Source organism: Nerophis ophidion, linkage group LG16 (genome assembly GCF_033978795.1).
Source record: "Nerophis ophidion isolate RoL-2023_Sa linkage group LG16, RoL_Noph_v1.0, whole genome shotgun sequence".
In the NCBI taxonomy this organism is placed as follows: domain Eukaryota; kingdom Metazoa; phylum Chordata; class Actinopteri; order Syngnathiformes; family Syngnathidae; genus Nerophis; species Nerophis ophidion.
Genome location: NC_084626.1, coordinates 34,701,553 through 34,721,157, shown reverse-complemented (window position 1 = coordinate 34,721,157; position 19,605 = coordinate 34,701,553). Strand labels below are relative to the sequence as shown.

Genomic DNA, 19,605 nt, shown 5'->3' with positions numbered 1-19,605 from the left:
CTCCAAGTTGTTTTTCTTTGTTTTATTTTGCACATTATGAAAACGTACAAATGACAAATAATCCTCTGGACAAAACACTTCAAATTTGTTGAAAAATTGTGAGGAAATTGGTGCAGTTTCAAAAACACAATGAGCTTAGACTTTGTTTCAGTGTAACTACAAAGCCAGGATTAAAATTTAAGTCACAGTCATTCTGGTATTGAAACCAGTGCTAATGCAACAAACCGTAACAAACGGAGGTCAAAATTATCGAAAAGGGTTAAGTTCACTTTTCTTGTGTTTGACAGAGACTTTTTGGGGTAAGGAGGGTGCCAAATGACGATGTGTTCGAAGCAGAAGACATAAAACGGCAGGTTTTAAGTTTCATGTGGGTCGAGGACGAGGAGCCACAGTCCCCCTTTACTGTGTACCTCTTGCTTGGCCCCGGTATAAACCGTTTGCTTGCCTAACAGAACTGCTATTGTGACATCCAGAGGACACATTTAAAACAAGTACTTTCTTACGTAAAAAAAAGCAGCTAATTTTTATACTTGGCCTACTCATCACATGGGCCGGAAAAAACCTGTTTGCCGGCCTGATCCGGCCCGTGACAGCCCTGGTCTATTGCGATACATATTGATATCGTATCATACTTGTAATACCGCAACAGGAATAGGCAATTATTGCTTAAAATCTATATCCCAAAATATATTGCAGGACATGTCTGGACTTCAGGCGGGCCAAGAATTTACCCACACTCTTACTACAAAGCCACGCTGTTGTAACACGTGGCTTGGCATTGTTTTGCTGAAATAAGCAGGGGCGTCCATGATAACATTGCTTGGATGACAACATATGTTGCTCCAAAACCTGTATGGACCATTCAGCATTAATGGTGCCTTCACAGATGCGTAAGTTACCCATGCCTTGGGCACTAATACACCCCCATACCATCACAGATGCTGGCTTTTGAACTTTGCACCTATAACAATCCGGATGGTTATTTTCCTCTTGGTTCCGGAGGACACCACGTCCACAGTTTCCAAATACAATTTGAAATGTCGACTCGTCAGACCACAGAACACTTTTCCACTTTGAATCAGTCCATCTCAGATGAGATAGGGCCCAGCAAACCCGGCGGCGTTCCTGGGTGTTGTTGGTAAATGGCTTTCGCTTTGCATAGTAGAGTTTTAACTTGCACTTACAGATGTAGCGATCAACTGTAGTTACTGGCAGTGGTTTTATGAAGTGTTTTTGAGCCCATGTGTTGACATCCTTTACACACTGTCGGTTTTTGATGCAGTACCGCCTGAAGGTCCAAAGGTCCGTAATATCACCGCTTTCGTGCAGTGATTTCTCCAGTTCCCCTGAACCTTTTGATGATTTTATGGACCGTAGATGGTAAAATCCCTAAATTCCTTGCAATAGCGTGTTGAGAAATGTTGTTCTAAAACTGTTTGACAATTTGCTTACAAATTGGCGACCCTCACCCCATCCTTGTTTGTGAATGACTGAGCTGCTTTTATACCCAATCATGGCACCCACCTGTTCCCAATTAGCCTACACACCTGTGGGATGTTCTAAAGTTTTTGATGAGCATTTCTTAACTTTATCAGTATTCATTGACACCTTTCCCAACTTCTTTGTCATGTGTTGCTGAAATCAAATTCTAAAGTTAATGATTATTTTCAAAAAAAAAAATGTTTATCAGTTTGAACATCAAATATGTTGTCTTCTTAGCATATTCAACTGAATATGGGTTGAAAATGATTTGCAAATCATAGTATTCCGTTTATATTTACATTTAAACCAATTTCCCAACTCATATGGAAATTAGGTTTGTGTACTGATACTATACTTTGTATCGTTTCGGTTGATATTTGTATTGATCTGTCTACTTCTGTTTACATTCAAAAGTTCTAGCTTGCGGCCACCTACGGTGTGTAGTGTATCATATTAAGCTATTCCTCAACCTCCAGTGATAATGACCCTTAAGAAAAAAACATACTCTACTTGCCGCCATGGAGACAAGTATTGCTAACTTAGAAGTGGCGTTGCACTGTGGAGGGACATGATTAGCTATTAGTAAGAAGGCTGTCAATTTTTGAGGGACACAGCTAAAATGTGTCATCAACATGCATTATTTTGGAATATTACAATTGTATTAAAAGCTCTAACCAAATGTATATTATTTATATTACATACGCCACGCAACACTGAAATATGTAATGAGTAGATTCACAGTGAAATAGTAAAACCTGAAGACAGTTAATAGAGAATGTATAGATGCACAAAATATTCTTTGAAGGCCAGAGCCTACATTAAGAATGTTCTCATATAAGCCCCAGTTTCACCTATTCAAATATGTATTTGCAGAGTAATTACCAGCTCAAGCAGATTCAGGGCCTCTTTTTGTATCCATCGAGGGTAGTGTGGGGTTTCCGACCGGATGGACTCAAATAGTTCATCCTCACTGTCGCCTTGGTAAGGTGATTGACCGATCAGCATCTCATAGACCAACACGCCAAAAGACCACCAGTCCACTGAGAAAGTGTACTTCTGCCCCAATAGGATCTGTCGTGCGAGACAACACAGTAAGTCACTTGAGAAGGAAGGGCAGGGGTGTACAGCAGTGCAGCAAAAGATGTTTGGGATTAGTTCCATCTGGAGGGGGTGCAGCCCTCAATACCTCAGGTGCAATATAGTCCGGTGTCCCACAGAATGTTGAGGCTCGGACAGCTTCAAACACATTGTCTTTACACATGCCAAAGTCTGCTATTTTAATGTGGCCGTCTTTGTCCAGCATGACATTATCCAGCTTCAGATCCCTGCAGAGGGCAAACAATGAAAGTGATGCATTGGTTATGAAAATACAGTCAACTACTCATTGTTCGATTTACAAACCATAGACCGAATAAAAATATACTTTGGTGTATGAACCTTGTCTTAGTTTACCAATGTTTTATCCACCTTTAATGTGCCCCGAAGTACAGCCATTTTGTGGCCGGCACCAGAGCGATTGTGGGCAAGCAGATCAATCTCCGGGGCGTGGCGCAGTGGGAGAGTGGCCGTGCGCAACCCGAGGGTCACTGGTTCAAATCCCACCTAGAACCAACCTCGTCACGTCCGTTGTGTCCTGAGCAAGACACTTCACCCTTGCTCCTGATGGGTGCTGGTTGGCGCCTTGCATGGCAGCTCCCTCCATCAGTGTGTGAATGTGTGTGTGAATGGGTAAATGTGGAAGTAATGTCAAAGCGCTTTGAGTACCTTGAAGGTAGAAAAGCGCTATACAAGTACAACCCATTTATCATTTATTTATTATCAGCTCAGTGTTGCAGTGTTAGCTAATATGCTCAGTGCTAGTTTGTGTGGTTTTCAGCCTTATTACTGAATTTTTTTCTAGATTTGCTTTCTTAATATGAGTCTATATCAGGTATTCTCAAACAATGGTACACCAAATAAACAATAAATTATTCAAACACAATAAAACCTCTGCCTTGTTTTAGTGAATACCTAGGGCTACTACGCTATTGTACTTTAATGTTGGTCATTATGGTGGTATTTGGGAGAGCCAAGTGTTTACTGAGGTGGTATTTGGTGAAAAAAGTTTGAGAACCACTGGTCAATAGAAAGCAATGGACAAGCGATGTCTAGTTTGAAAAATTCAGAAAGTATCCACATCGTCCTACGACAGTGCCACCTCTGCCTTGTTTTAGTGAATACCTGGGGCTACTACGCTATTGTACTTTAATGTTGGTCATTATGGTGGTATTTGGGAGAGCCAAGTGTTTACCGAGGTGGTATTTGGTGAAAAAAGTTTGAGAACCACTGGTCAATAGAAAGCAATGGACAAGCGATGTCTAGTTTGAAACATTCAGGAAGTATCCACATCGTTCTACGACAGTGCCACCTCTGCTTTGTTTTAGGTAATACCTGGGGCTACTACGCTATTGTACTTTAATGTAGGTCATTATGGTGGTATTTGGGAGAGCCAAGTGTTTACCGAGGTGGTATTTGGTGAAAAAAGTTTGAGAACCATTAGTCCATAGAAAGCAATGGACAAGCGATGTCTAGTTTGAAACATTCAGAAAGTATCCACATCGTCCTACGACAGTGCCACCTCTGCCTTGTTTTAGTGAATACCTGGGGCTACTACGCTATTGTACTTTAATGTTGGTCATTATGGTGGTATTTGGGAGAGCCAAGTGTTTACTGGGGTGGTATTTGGTGAAAAAAGTTTGAGAACCACTGGTCAATAGAAAGCAATGGACAAGCGATGTCTAGTTTGAAAAATTCAGAAAGTATCCACATCGTTCTACGACAGTGCCACCTCTGCTTTGTTTTAGGTAATACCTGGGGCTACTACGCTATTGTACTTTAATGTAGGTCATTATGGTGGTATTTGGGAGAGCCAAGTGTTTACCGAGGTGGTATTTGGTGAAAAAAGTTTGAGAACCATTAGTCCATAGAAAGCAATGGACAAGCGATGTCTAGTTTGAAACATTCAGGAAGTATCCACATTGTCCTACGACAGTGCCACCTTATCCTTTAACACAGTGATCCCCAACCACCGGGCGCTATTGGTATCGGGCAGCAGAATATTTTTTTTACTATTTTTTTTTTCTTCTATTAAATCAACATAAAAAATACAAGATACACTTAGAATTACTGCACCAACCCAAAAAACCTCCCCTTTTCTTGACAAAAAAAAAGCGTTGACTGGTCCGCAGCTACAAAAAGGTTGGGGACCACTGCTTTAACAGACCTCAATTCGTTATTGTAGTGACGTGGCGGCTAAAGTCAGGGAGTTGTGTGACTTCAAACAGCCAGTACTCCACAAGCCGGCAGCAAATAAAGATAGTTCCGCCTGCTGTTGTTTTGGCTTTTTTATTGGCAACACTAAATTGGCCCTAGTGTGTGAATGTGAGTGGGAATGTTGTCCGTCTATCCGTGTTGGCCCTGTGATGAGGTGGTGACTTGTCCAGGGTGTAACCCGCCTTCCGCCCGAATGCAGCCGAGATAGGCTCCAGCCCCCGCCGCAACCAAGAAAGGGACAAGCGGTAGGAATGGATGGATGGATTAAAGAAAAAATTGACCGATCACCCCTTATTACGCTTTTTGGTGTACAGTACTACATAAAGCTTTATATTGTGTTTAAAGTGTACACACCTTCACTAAAATTTGGAGCTCTGTCGAGGCTAGAACTCAATATTTATGTTTACATAGTTTTTTCTATAGGAATATTTTATTCAAAATACAAATGTTTCTATTGACGAACCCTGTTCAAGAAACAAATAAGTTCATAAATTGAGGTATCGCTGTATTTTGCAAAAGTTTGATTCAGTAAAGGTTGAATATTTACTATTTTTGTTATGCCTCTCCAGTAGTTATTACCTGTAGATAATTCCTTTTGAGTGGAGGAACTGCAGTGCCACAACTATCTCAGCAGCGTAGAATCTGAAGGTTGGAATCAAAAAAACAACAATCATGACTTTTTATGAACGATTTCAACAGTAACAGCAAAAAAAGGCTTTCTTAAGTGGACTCACATGGTTCTGACGAGATCAAAGCGGCCTTTGTCTTGGATATGGAACATCAAGTCGCCGCCATTGAGGTATTCCATCACAAAGAATAGGTGCTCCTGGGATTAAAAAAATACACAATCATGTCACCTAATTGTTGCATTGCAACAAATGACACGTGAATATGCAGAGAAACGTGGGTCTTTTTATGCAACCAAACAAAAAATTTATTTGCAGGCCGTACAAAAAAATATATATTTCCAAACAAATACAAATGAATTTGAAATAATACAAATACATTTTTTTTTGGTCGCAAATCTTTTTTTTGGTCGCAAAAAGTTTTCTGGTTGCAAATAATTTGTTGGGTTTCAACTCAACTTCAATCTTGTGGGCTAGTCCTCCTCTGTACAATATGTTGAAAGCCTTTTAATTGGTCCATTTGGATGATGTCATATAGGCATGACTGTTGACTACTTTCGTCCTTAACACATTTGGAGGGACGATGCATAAGACTAGTGCTGAGTGATACTGACCAATAAAAAGCTTTCGAAAACATAATTTCGAGGAGGCCACGCCTACAAGATTGAAGTTGAGTTGTAACACAAACAATTATTTGTAACCCCAAAAAAGTTTTTGCAACCAAAACTTTCTTGGGGTTAGCAAAAAAAAAAAAAAAAAAAAAAAAAATATATATATATATATATATATATATATATATATACATATATATATATATATATATATATATGTAAATATATATATACATAATTTTTTTTTATTTTCAAATTGATTATTTTTTGTTAACACATCTTTATTTGGTTGCAAATCCATTATCTCAGTTTACAAATCTTTTCTGATTGCAAATCTATCATTTTGTTTGTAAATCTTTTTTGTTGCAAATCCATCATTTTTGTGTGCGAATATTTTTTGCTTTCAAATCCATTATTTTTCTTTACAAATCTTTTTTTGGTTGCGTATCAATTTTCGTTTTCAAATCTCTTTTTTTGCTATTTTCTTTCTTGCAAATCTTTTTTTTGGTTGCAAATCTTTGCTAGAATTTTTTTTTTTGATTGCAAATCTTTTTTGGGTTTCAAATCTTATATTTTTGTTTGCAAATCCATTTTTATTGGTTCCATAAAAAACACATTTCTCTTTATATGTGCAAGAGTTCAGAAAAATACATTCTATAAAGTTGGACTGCATTTAAAGAGTTTCAAACTTTAAATGTGCTCACTTTAGACTGGAATGTGGCGTAAAGGTGCGTGAGGAAAGGGTTCTCCCAAGCGAGGGAAAGGACTCTCTTCTCCACCATGGTACATGCCACATCATCATCCATGAGAACCACATCTTTTTTTAGAACTTTTACAGCAAAGTATTGGCGTTGGCCCTTCAGTTCAGCCAACAGCACCTGAGGAGACAGTCAGTCATGACATCAGCTTTGTAGCACCATAAAATCTGTCTCCGAACAGATAAATGAATACAGAGCATACCTTGCCAAAGCTGCCTTTGCCCAAAACTTTGTGGAAGACCAGTTGGTTGACAGTGAGGCGCCCCCGGGAAAAGGAGCTCAAGGCCTTTTGATTATCATTCCCAGCTATAATATTTTCACATATCACAGTAAATATATGACTAAGCAAATCTGAAGGCAAAACAATGCAGACAAACATACTAAAAAGGACCGAATGGCAGGAAAAATAAGTTTTAAATAGATTTTAAGTCTAGATAAAATAGATCGTATGACAAGTGTAGGTTGCTATGGCAACATCTTACCAGCACGATCTGTTGTTGCATTTTTGATGTCTTCATAGATGCCAATATCTGCTGAATGGTTATTAGACTTCTAAAATGACAGTAAAAAAAAAAATCATAATTTAATCCTATTAGTTATGTGTTTGTAAATTTTAATATTGTCATGGACACTTTGTATCGCTCTACGGATTTGCAGCGCTAAGTGGTCTAGTGGCTAAGATTCCCAATGGCACAGATTCAATTCCCGCTCAGGGAAAGTTGCATAAGCCTTTCTATTGCTGGCTGTCAATCATACGTAGACTGTAAGTGCGGCGCTCTTACAGTATGGGTCTGATTGAGACACTGGCTACTAAATATTTGCTCGACTTGTCACCTTCTTTGTTGGTGGTCATTGTGTGCCTTCATGACAATAGTAAGTTGCCCTATGATTGTTATTGTTACTTAGCAACCAAGGAATGTTACATACGTGTGATTCGGACAAATGTGGTTCCATAATTGAAACAATTGGACGGATACTAAATGCTTCCAAACTAGCATTGTTATATGTGGAACAATCAACATTGTGTATACTGTTTATTTTGTGTGGTTAGTTTTTATGATCACCCTTTGTGTGTTCAACTGCTAGAGGGTGCTGTTGCTCCACGATCGATTTCTTAATAACAGTCACTAAAGTTCTCTGGACAGCTAAAAGAGATGTTTTTTCTTTTGAATGTGTTTTTTTAGGAGGGAAGTATTACAGCTTTTACATGAGTTTTAGAACTTGGAAGTAACTCTGAACTTGGGAGATACCTGTTGGGTGTTTCACCTTTGGGCAAATTGCCACAGCTTTTAAAGGGAGTACATTGAAAAACACTTAACCCCTCTCAGTGAGCGTTGCATGTTTCAAGGGTAATCTGAAAGTGTGGCACAGTGCAAACCAGACCATGTTGAATTATTTCAATACCCCTATATACTTACATATACATATTTTGTGTAACATCTACATACATAGATACACTTATATATGCTTTTCTTGTGCAATAATATATGCATAAACACATATGTTAATGACTTGAATTAACCAGGCCAAGGGGGATGTGCATTTCTTTCTGTAAGAACACTCATGTTTGTGTGCACTATATCAGCACACTTGCACTTTAGTACTAGAACATTTTTTGTCTGCCTTATGTATTTTAACCGCTATGATCACTTAAAGACAAGGTCAGGCAGCAACATACTGTCGTTATATTTAAGTCTTTGTATTTTAATATAACTATTTATGTAGTCAAATTTTTATGAAGATTTTTTTATAAGGACTCTGTATATACAGTACCATCAACCTGCGGGGGAAATTACCCCATGGCTACAATGTGGCACATTTACATGTTTATGTTCATTAATGAACATTGGCCCATGTAACAAAAACATAAATGTGTTTATATCATTATCTATATAATCAGAAACTTTTAATGTAATTTGTTATTTTCCCTGAAATGTATATACATACATACATTGTTTATAATTGTTTAACAACATTCTAATTATTCCCTTTTTCCTATGAGGTGGTTGCAGCTTATAATTAGGTGCCCTTCTGGAAATTACAGTATTTAAACCAATGAATATTCTGATATTCTAAATCAAAATATAATTAAACAAAATGGTCCTTAAATATATTATTAATCTGTTGTTTGAAATGAAACGAAAGTGTGGTACAAACCTGGGAGACTTGCGAGAGAACTTCAGCCAACACCTTCTGGTTGATTCCACAAAGATTAGCCACTTTTTTCTGACAGTAACTATGAACGTTCATGCCACAATCTGATATGAAAAACATGATCAATAGATTAATAAAGTTACCCCTGAGGAGCAAAACGTCAGAAGCAGAATCAATTATTGCATACCCTTATAGGAAAATGAATAATCAAAAACAATCTGCCCACCTTCACATTTATTTCCTTGTCTATAAAGACCCCAAAGCAGGGTGCCACAGTGGTCACAGAAGGTAGGGCTCCTGTAGGTATTGTACTTGAAGCGATGGGGCATATCAATATTGAAGCGCTCTCTCTGGAACTACACATAGGTATACAAACGTATTTAGTGGGCAGTCTAAAAATAACAGTAAGTATGAAATACAGTATAAAAGCTCTATAGATTTGTGTTGCTTCAGATAAAATGGATATAATACTGATGCGGCTTGCAAACACATCTGTTCTGTTATCTTGAACTGGGTTCAGTTTAGTTTAAGTCACCTCTTATGTTTTTGGTTAATAGTAACATTTATTTACGTGTACCATAGGCGCCAATCTACATTTCTGCCAGTGGGTGCTCAGACGGGCGGTAAATCTGACGCTATTTTTTTTTAGCATGTGCGGTTTTTCCTTGGTGGTAAGAAAGAATTTGCCATCAATCCCACGTGGGTGCTCGGCGTTGTCCGTGGGTGATCGGGCCCCGAAGCACCCACGGGATCGGCGCCTATGATGTGTACTGTATGTCATGTAGCTACCCCTCAATATAATAAAATTAATAACCATGCACATTATAAAGATGCACTGAAATAAAGTTGGGAAACGCAAAACAGCGGCTCTAAATTCCTGCTGGAGGCTACGAACACATTAACTTACCATCGTGTCACGACTGTTGGCCGCCGTGCCAGTGCACTTGCCAATAATCTTTTCGATGCATTTCTTGTGAATTGCCGCATTGCACTCTGAGAGGGATGTATGAGCAAATATTGGGTCACAATGTGAACATTATGTGAGAAGAAACTGTGATACAATAATGAATAAAAGTGCAAAAACTCACGTCTGCACTTGTAGCCTTGCTTGTTGAGACCCCTGAGTGGGAAAAAAAGTGTTACGCATTTATGTGACACAGATACATTTTTTTGATTCAGTGTAACTATCACTCACTAAAATTATAATAATATGGTAAGATAATAAAGCTGAAAAGAGAACTTTACTTGTATTGTTTTATCGTTCACAATCATTGTGAGAGACAAGAACACACGCCTTGTTTTTAATGGATCGTAAAGATGATTAAAAAAAACCTGGTTAAATGTGGCTAATGGGAGTCACTGTTGTAGATTTCAAAGCCCTCTAAACCAACTTCAAAACCCTCGTCAGAATTTTATATACAAACTTCAAGTATATACATAATGTGGTAACAAACACATTCATAACAATATGTGGTATGTACAATATTTTCCGTATTTTGGTTATTTTATGCATTACCGCGACTTTTTTCTCAGCCCATTTATATCCGTTTCCATAGAAGCACATTTCCAACTTATGGCAACGAATGTGTGTTCCTACTTCCGGAAACAAACGCGAGTGTGTTCCAATCATGGCAGACTGGGTAACAGACAATGAAGACAACTATTTTTTGACAAAAGAGGATTCACAATTTTATCTTTTTGACCCTGAATATACAGAGAACTGACTGATGTTTATGAAAGTCAGCACAAAGAGAGGGTGAAACATTGGAGCAGACGGAAGCCAAGAGAGTGAGGTTGGCGTAACTTGCGGGTGTAATTGTGGAACTTAAAGCCAAGTTATGCGGAAATATATGGCGTGCTTACCCAAAGTCAACTTGAAAACATTACCCCGGCAAGCTGTAACAAACACACAACTGTCCATCGAGTGAGTCACTTTGATATTGATCTTGATGCATGCAGCACGTCATGCTTGTTATTACAACGACATACACTGTCAAGCTAGCTGTGTACAAACAAAACAACTAAATGCAACAACTAATGCCTTAGCATGCTGTCCCAAGACTATGTGTTACTATGCTACAAAAAGAGTTCCTCAGTGTTCGTTCATACAATGACAATGTCGCTACAGCTTGGTTATCATACAGGCTACGGAACGTAAATGAAGTAATGTTGACGACTTTTGTATGCATTTTTCAAGTAATTTAGCAGCAGAACGGATTGTTCCCATTAGCTGCATTACCAGCCACCAAGAACACGGCCATTTTTACAAATTGAATGCATGAAAAAACCTTTGTGTTTTCTTGTCTCACATTAGGGTTATGAACGATAGATACAATTCCAAAAAAAGTGCAGTTTGCCTTTAACATGATACATGTGACTTGACACACTTGACCCATTATTTGTTCACTAAACATGTTATAAGGCAGCCACGCATCACCTCTTGAACCTTCATCGTATCCTAATCTACAACGGAAATCTAAACTATTTTAACATGTGAAAAAGTCCTGACACTTAGACAACATAATCAAATGAAAAATTGACCTGTGTCATGCACTGGGAGATAGTGGTGGAGTTTGGCCAACCGGTTCATGTTGCTGACTTACAGTAATGGAATGTAACAAGACAACCTCAGTAAATTCCCTTGTGACTCACTCTTGTAATAACAAAAATCTTGCTGTTGTAGTTTCTTCCATTGTGTTTAAAAATGCTGACGAGCTCAACAAAGGACTGGACTCACCATAGAAATTCCCTACAAACAGAGCAGAAGGTAGGCTGGTGGAAGAACGTGGCGGAAAACTCGTGGTTTTTGATGATGTGAAGCTTGGGCTGCTTGATTGCTCCCCTCCTTCTGGTGAGAGTCGTGAGTCCATCACCAGGGGCGACTCTTACAGATGGTTGGTTTTGTGCTGAAGGAAAAGAGCAATCCGTAAAATAGCTGGTACAAAGAAATGTTTTTTTACCAATACACACATGCACGCGCACACAAACCTACACGTACAGTATGTATACGATTTACAAACCACAGGCCAAATGCAAACATGTTTTTTTGTACAAACCTTGTCTCAAGAATACAAACATGTCATCCACTTATTGTGTGCCTGTAGCACATCAATTGTGGTGGGGCTGATCAAGCTCCCTGATCATGGCCAGTGTGCTAATTTGCACTCTGTGTGCTTTTACGTGTTTTTTTCAGCATTTTTGTAGTTTTGCCTGCTCAATATTGGGTCAAAGAAAGTGATGGACAAGCGATGTGTGGTTTGAAACATTCAGGAAGTAACCTAAACATTATTGATGCTGCCTCCCTTCCACCCTCCCTTTTGCTGCATGCCAAGAAGATTAACCAACAAGATAAGGTGAATTTAATTTTGTATTAATAATTGTAGAGACCTGCTTTTTAATTGGCATTGGCCAATAACCGATAAGTCAATTAACCGCGGATAAATGAAAATTAAATTTGGTAAGTTTTCCAGTGTCTATAAATCGCTACGTGCATGCTGCAAGAGCATTCACACTTTTCGTCGCTTTTTGCAACGATGCGCGTTTGTACCACAGCGGAATGAGAAGCTGGGGGTGAATTATCTTGTCCTCACCAAGTGTTAGGGTTGGGAATTGAAAACCGTTTCTGTGTATCAACTCCTTGGAATTGATACACAGATAATTAGAAGGCTGCGAGTTCATCTAGAGGAGGACATGCGAGAAATATGCTGAAACATTTGAACAGACAGCATGCAATAATTATAACTGAAAGTCGCGTTTTGAACCGCTTAGATCTCATCCCAGCAGCAATAACGCTAGCATGTCATCTGAATACAACATGTCATAACTAACGCTTCTTTTAATGTTATCACTATTATTTGTTCAATTGAAATGAATGTTGACTCATTTATATGAGCATGACAATAAACAGATTCTGACTGGCTGTACTCGCCCAAGTTCACGTCTGCTGCTAGACGAATGTCACTAAATTTGTGGTCAAAAGTTTGCATTTTCGGTAGGTGAATGTTCAATTGTAGTCAGAGTAAAGTTGCATGTTTTCCTACAACCAGGTTTTCTCTCAGTCATATTATACAGGTGAAAGTCATAAAATTTGAGTGTCTGCAATTAACTTCAAATGTGAAACTAATCTGTGTTAATAACTCATTACATGCAAAGTGAGATATGTCAAGTCTTTACTTGTTATAATTTTGATCATCATGGTTTATAGTTTTTGAAATCTTACATTTTCTGAGATTTTCAATTCAAAGTTTCCATGTAATAAGTTAATATCGCATGTTATTAAATGCTACGTTTTTGTGTAATGTGCACATACTTAAATTCTACTTAAGAATATTAATTTAATATTATTATTCACAAAAAGGTAATTTTTTCTTCTATACTATGTATATGCCTCTTAAGACCTCATTGTAGACTTTGTAAGGCCATGTTACCTCTAAACTAAACTACATTGATGCTAATACACCTTTTTTCTCTTATTTTTCCAAATAAAAATGGCTAAGAGAACCGTTGAAAAACCGAATCAACAAGCAGAACCAAAAGTGGAAAATCTTATCAATTTGCACCCCTACCATGTCTTTGACTGTTTGTGCAGCGACGCGGGGCCGCTGTCCCACAATCATCACATAGTACAATTAGTTAACTTAGTTAGTATCTAACATGTTCACAAAACCAAATGCCAACACACCAATGTGGGAATAGTTCATTTTAAACCTTTGGAACAATATGAGCCTATCAACAGCAGGAAGACAGTTTTCTGAACGTGCCCAACTACAACCAACCTGCTCGTCCACTTGAATCATATCAACCACGCCACTGTCAACACTCACTTCGCGTTGGGTGAACAAGACAGGTCAGCGTAAACAAAGCAGTGCAAAACGGTGTGCTCTCACAGTAAATGTGGCTAAATACATTGTCTAAGACATAGCATTTTTTGAAAATGCAGTCATGATTTTATGTCATTTTGGTTGTTTCTAACTCGGAATCTGAAAAACTTAATTTTAGTGTCTGGTAGAAGACAGACACTAGAGTTTAATACATCTGTTTAAACTTAAGTGTTCATATTGTTAAGTTGAACTTTCGTTTAAGAAGGTCCAACTTGATTGTCAGTTAATTAATGTACAACTCAACCTCTGCCTTCATGTTCAATATTGAAGTGCAACTTTGTTTGTCAATATTTTATTTATTGTTATGGTTGTGTAAATTTGAGGCCTCCCAATCCTCTCCTCAATATATTTTGTTGCTTTTGGTTGTAATTTCTATTCAAGTGCAAAATTTAGATAACAGACAAAGTATATTTTATTGTTATTTGTTTGTTTTAATTAACTTGGAGATTTAAACATTTTTATTCCAATTACAATGTTAAAATACACAAGAAATAAAAGTTTATTTAATTTGAAAGGATATACATGCATTATTATTGTGTATTATCATTACATCAATGGTTATTTGGTCTCGTAAAAATAAGGGCAATAGTATCGTTGATCAGCAATAATTTGTAGGTCAATTTATCGTCAAACATAATTTGTTATCAATCCAGGCCAACCTGTCAAAGTTAGGGAGTTTTGTGATTTCAAACTGTTTTGGCTTACTTATTAAATAGAAAGTTGATTACTTATTAAATAGAAAGTTGATCAATCATCCCCTTGTTATGTTTGTTTGATATGTAGTACTATACAGCGCTTTATATTTCTATTGAAAGTGTACTAAATTTGACCAAAATATGGACTGTTGAAGAACCAATTAAGGTTGTAAATAAAGGTTTGCGCATGATTGGATCTTCCAACAGCCTGATTGCGTTATAACATTAATATTCTTAACTACTTAACTAATGCACAACCATTAAGTTTTGGGATGAGGCAACTTGCCATAATGTACCGTATTTTTTGGAGTATAAGTCACTCTGCAGCATAAGTCGCACCTGCCGAAAATGCATAATAAAGAAGGAAAAAAACATATGTACGTCGCACTGGAGTATAAGTCGCATTTTTGGGGGAAATTTATTAGATAAAATCCAACACCAAGAATAGACCTTTGGAAGGCAATTTAAAATAAATAAAGAATAGTGAACAACAGGCTGAATAAGTGTACGTTATATGACTCATAAATAACCAACTGAGAAGGTGCCTGGTATGTTAACATAACATATTATGGTAAGAGTCATTCAAATAACTATAACATATAGAACATGCTATACGTTTACCAAACAATCTGTCACTCCTAATTGATAAATCCCACTAAATCTTCTTCCTCGGTGTTGCTTCTGAACAACTCTGCCAACTCCAAAGGTAGACAATGCGCCGCTTCCTCTTCTATCGGTATGTTGTAGCACAGGGATCGGGAACCTTTTTGGCTGAGAAAGCCAAGAATCCGAATATTTTAAAATGTATTTCCGTAAGAGCCATATCTTTTTTTTTTTCAACACTGAACACACATAAATGTGTGCATTTTTAAGTAAGACCAACATTACTAGAGTATAATAGGTCTCTTATTCTTTGTAATAACATTGACATTCTGACGCTAACTGTGGAGGGGGCGTGGCCTGCAGCGAAGCAGGGTGTGCCAGGACCAGCCTCGAAATCAGCGACAGGTGCGTAGACAGCCCACCTGGGCCTTGTTATCTAATCACCTGTCGCCCTGTTATAAGCAGCAGCCAAGAGGAGAGACAGGGTTGGAGCTGGAGCCAGAGTGTGAGCGAGAACGAAAGATAAAAAGACAATTGCTGGAAAGCAACTGAGAAACTTATTGAAAAATAAAAAAATATCGTAACCCTGAAACAGGCTTTCATGTCGGTGCTTGGTGGTCTGAAGAACCCCCAGGAGGGCAAGGCCTGAAAAAAATTTAAATAAATAAAGTGCGGTAGAAAAAGGATGGATGGATTCAAATGCATGAGCATGTTTAATATTTTGAACGTTATTTTTAACACTTTGATTACAAGTGGAATTAGTCATTACTTATTGTGTTAAGCAGTGTTAGCTCAGATTTATCCGAGAGCCAGATGCAGTCATCAAAAGAGCCACAGGTTCCCTACCCCTGTTGTAGCAGGTTGCATCTTTTTTTCCCACAAGGCACTTTTTCCATGACCAGCCTTCGCCAAATTTTCATTGCTTGACGTGTGTGTGACGATTGCTGATATCCGGCTAGTCTATTACGTGTATGAGATAAATAATATTATTTGATATTTTACGGTAATGTGTTAATAATTTCACACATAAGTCGCTCTGGAGTATATGTCGCAACCCTGGCCAAACTATGAAAAAACCTGCGACTTATAGTCTGGAAAATACGGTAATAGCTAGTCAAAACTCCCAGTTAACGCTATTAAGTAAAGTAAACACGAAAAAACAAAACTGTAAATAAGCAGCTGATGCAATCAACTGGGTGGGGTCAAAAGTCGCTGGGAGAAGACATTAAAAGAGGCATGAGAGGTAAACAAAGGAGGCAGAGACTGTAGTGATAAGGAGCATGCGTGGGCAAGAAAGTGCAAAAAGGGACACTTCGTAGGAGAGCGCGAGCTCAAAGAGACGCGGATAGACAAAGAAGTGGAACGAGGTGGAAGAGATAATCCCATTTGGTGACAGATGCTAGTGTTGGACATTACTTCAGTGGGCCAAGTCAAGAAAGCAGGAATGGGAAAAAGAGAGTCATACATGGAGATAACTGTTCTAGAAAAACAACAAAAACACTGTGTTGCTTTTCAGGAAACCTGCAGACTGTGTGGCAGAGAGCTGATAAAGTATGGCGCGCTCTCAAACCTCAAACCATCCACTCTGCCCACTTGACTGGAATACTATACGAGGTAAAACCTGTCTCTGAACAAGCCAAGCAGCTAACAAACAAATAGTGTGCATGCTTATATACAATTACAACCTTGAAAGCATTAGCTCTTGTGTTTAATTCCTGGTAACATTTTTTAAACTCGCAGATCTCAAAACTTAAAGTGTTACAACTCATGACAGAGTAAAGTCTATATTAAACAAATGATGTGTATTTCCGATTGTGTTTTTTTTTTTTTTTTGACATCTAGGATATAGAGGCATAATGCAATGTTACTACCACCTACAGAGACACACCCAACCAGCTCATATCAGAGTAGGTTAAGAAGTAATCATTTACAGTTTGACTGCAGGTGGACAAGTTGGATGTTTATTGCTGTCAACCGTGACTCTTTCTTAATCACTTCATAAACTGCTCATTAACCGGAAGAAAACCTGCATTTGGATTCAGGTGTGATGGTGCTGAATGGGTGGACAGCCACATTCCGATTCCCAGGTCAGGGAAGACAGCTTTAAAGGGGTCCTATTATGCAAAACCAAATTGTCTTAGGGGTTGGTAACTGTTTTTGTGTATTTGGGATCCCCACAAGTCCTAAACATCTGAAATCAAATCATGGAGGTATGGCGGAAATATTTATTAAGGGACGGCGTGGCGCAGTGGGAGAGTGGCCGTGCGCAACCAGAGGGTGACTGGTTCAAATCCCACCTAGTACCAACCTCGTCACGTCCGTTGTGTCCTGAGCAAGACACTTCACCCTTGCTCCTGATGGGTGCTGGTTGGCGCCTTGCATGGCAGCTCCCTCCATCAGTGTGTGAATGTGTGTGTGAATGGGTAAATGTGGAAGTAGTGTCAAAGCGCTTTGAGTACCTTGAAGGTAGAAAAGCGCTATACAAGTACAACCCATTTATCATTTATTAAACAATCTTGCCTTCTTCCACCTTCCAATCTAGCTTTTCTAACACCATTATGCCCCAACATCTGACAAACTGAATAAATAAATGCATGTTGTGACTTTAATTAACTGTTTACACAGGATCAGAAAAACTTATTTGTAGAATAAACCAACACTATATACAGTATATGGCCCATCCAAGCAGCTCAACCGCTGAGACCACAATCCTGAATAAATATCCTAACTAAGCAATCTTTTTTTTGATGACTGTTACATTTAGTTTTTGTATTTAACTTTTTATATTACTGTATTTTATGTATATCCTTTCTTCTGCGTACATGCTTCATGTTGTAAAGAAACAAAAAAGGTAAGATCAAATTATTTTCATCTAAAATTGGCATGCACACAATATCACTGTCATGCAGCTTTTTTATGCAGATGTACCTCATATTTTGACCGGGTAATTCTAAATAAAGTTTATGAAGTTTTTTTTTTTTAATCAAGTCTGGAATAAAATAGCGGCAAAGACTTCAAAATACATATTCAAACTATTTTATTACTTTAACTAAATTATAATACTTAGCTAGGGGCGTCGTTTCATTTGCATAAAAGTGCTTGTAGAGCAAAATTTACAGCAAAGCATATCCAATACATAATATCTGGAGCACAAAAATGTGGTAAAAGCAGATTATAATCAGTATGGGTCCCATTTATTGTTGCTAAACCTCCAATAAATGTATTGTTGCTGAGAGTGGGAAATAAAGTTAACAAATGGAGAAAAATCTGACTTACTTGCATCGCTTTCCTCCAAGAAATACTGGAGAGAAATTTGGACCTTTCCAGAAGGCGTCAGGTCCAACCAGAACTCAGCACGACCATTGTTCTTGGACATTTTACAGCGTTCTGCTAATGAAGCCAAGGTAACTGTAGCATTGGCCATTGGCAACCCCGCACTTTGCACCAGGAGCACTTCTACGACACGCCCCTCATGAATATGAGCATCAAAACTGGTCTTCCACGATGGATACAAAGTGGGCTTCCGCTGAACAAATGTTTTTCCTCGCTCTGTCAAAAAAGACTGGAATTAATTTGGAAAAACAGGACCAATGAAATGCAGAACATATAGATCTACAGTAGTGCTGTGCAATAAAGATGCAAATATACCGGTATATACCCATATAGGTTATTATATATCCTGATAACGATATATATCCCAAAATAGTAGACTTATATTTTTGTATACGGTATTGACATAAAAATGCTAAGTCGCAGTGCTGCTGCAGTTACATCGTACGGCAGACATTTTTCTTTTGTGATACGATATACATCGTAACATACATGACACTAATCTACAGTATACTATATTATGTACAAGAAGAGCTTTTCACACGTGAACCAATTTTCTGTAAAAAAAAAAAATAAAAATAAGGGCATGATTGCATATATTACACAAAAAAAATACTTTTAAAAGGCAACTGCAATTTTTTGGTCAGCTTCGCCAATCGTTCACAATCATGATGAGAGAGAAGAAGACAAAATGTTTTAATTTTTGCATTGGAACTTATAAAAAATCAGCTCATTCTCGGTGGCAATACAGCTTACTCGGGCATACAATTCTACCTCTAAATCACTTTAAAAATGCGTTCAAAAAACGTCAACATTACTTAATTATGTTCGGTAACCTGTATAGTAACCAAGCTTATTTGCCCAAAATTTGTTTTCTTCCTTGTCTACTACAAAGTCTGCAATGTTTAGAAAATACATTTGTGTTTGTTTCCGGAAGTAGAACACACAGTTGTTACCAAAAGTCGAAAGTGCGCTGCTATGGAAACAGAAATCAATGCGTGGAATAAATCAATGATTAAAATGACCAAAATATGGTAAATATTGTCCATATTACATATTGTTATATGTTACTATATCATATAGATAGACTTGCAGTGTATTTATAAAAACGTTGATTGAGGGTTTTGAAGTTGTTTTAGAAGAGCTTTGAAATC

At 37.9% G+C, this 19,605-nt stretch overlaps 1 protein-coding gene across 1 annotated transcript in view; it reads right to left on the bottom strand.

Annotated features, from left to right (window-relative positions):
- The window catches only part of LOC133535279 (protein kinase C delta type-like), a 35,979-nt gene that overhangs the window by 1,392 nt on the left and 14,982 nt on the right, over positions 1-19,605 (bottom strand). The window contains exons 3-15 of the mRNA XM_061874957.1: positions 18,398-18,670; positions 11,681-11,849; positions 10,032-10,063; positions 9,851-9,936; positions 9,170-9,299; positions 8,947-9,047; positions 7,272-7,341; positions 6,992-7,095; positions 6,736-6,909; positions 5,529-5,620; positions 5,374-5,436; positions 2,669-2,807; positions 2,365-2,553 (exon numbers count right to left, since the gene is read on the bottom strand). Coding sequence (XP_061730941.1) covers positions 2,365-2,553; positions 2,669-2,807; positions 5,374-5,436; positions 5,529-5,620; positions 6,736-6,909; positions 6,992-7,095; positions 7,272-7,341; positions 8,947-9,047; positions 9,170-9,299; positions 9,851-9,936; positions 10,032-10,063; positions 11,681-11,849; positions 18,398-18,670 — 1,622 coding nt within the window. The remainder of the gene's footprint in view (positions 1-2,364; positions 2,554-2,668; positions 2,808-5,373; positions 5,437-5,528; positions 5,621-6,735; positions 6,910-6,991; positions 7,096-7,271; positions 7,342-8,946; positions 9,048-9,169; positions 9,300-9,850; positions 9,937-10,031; positions 10,064-11,680; positions 11,850-18,397; positions 18,671-19,605) is intronic.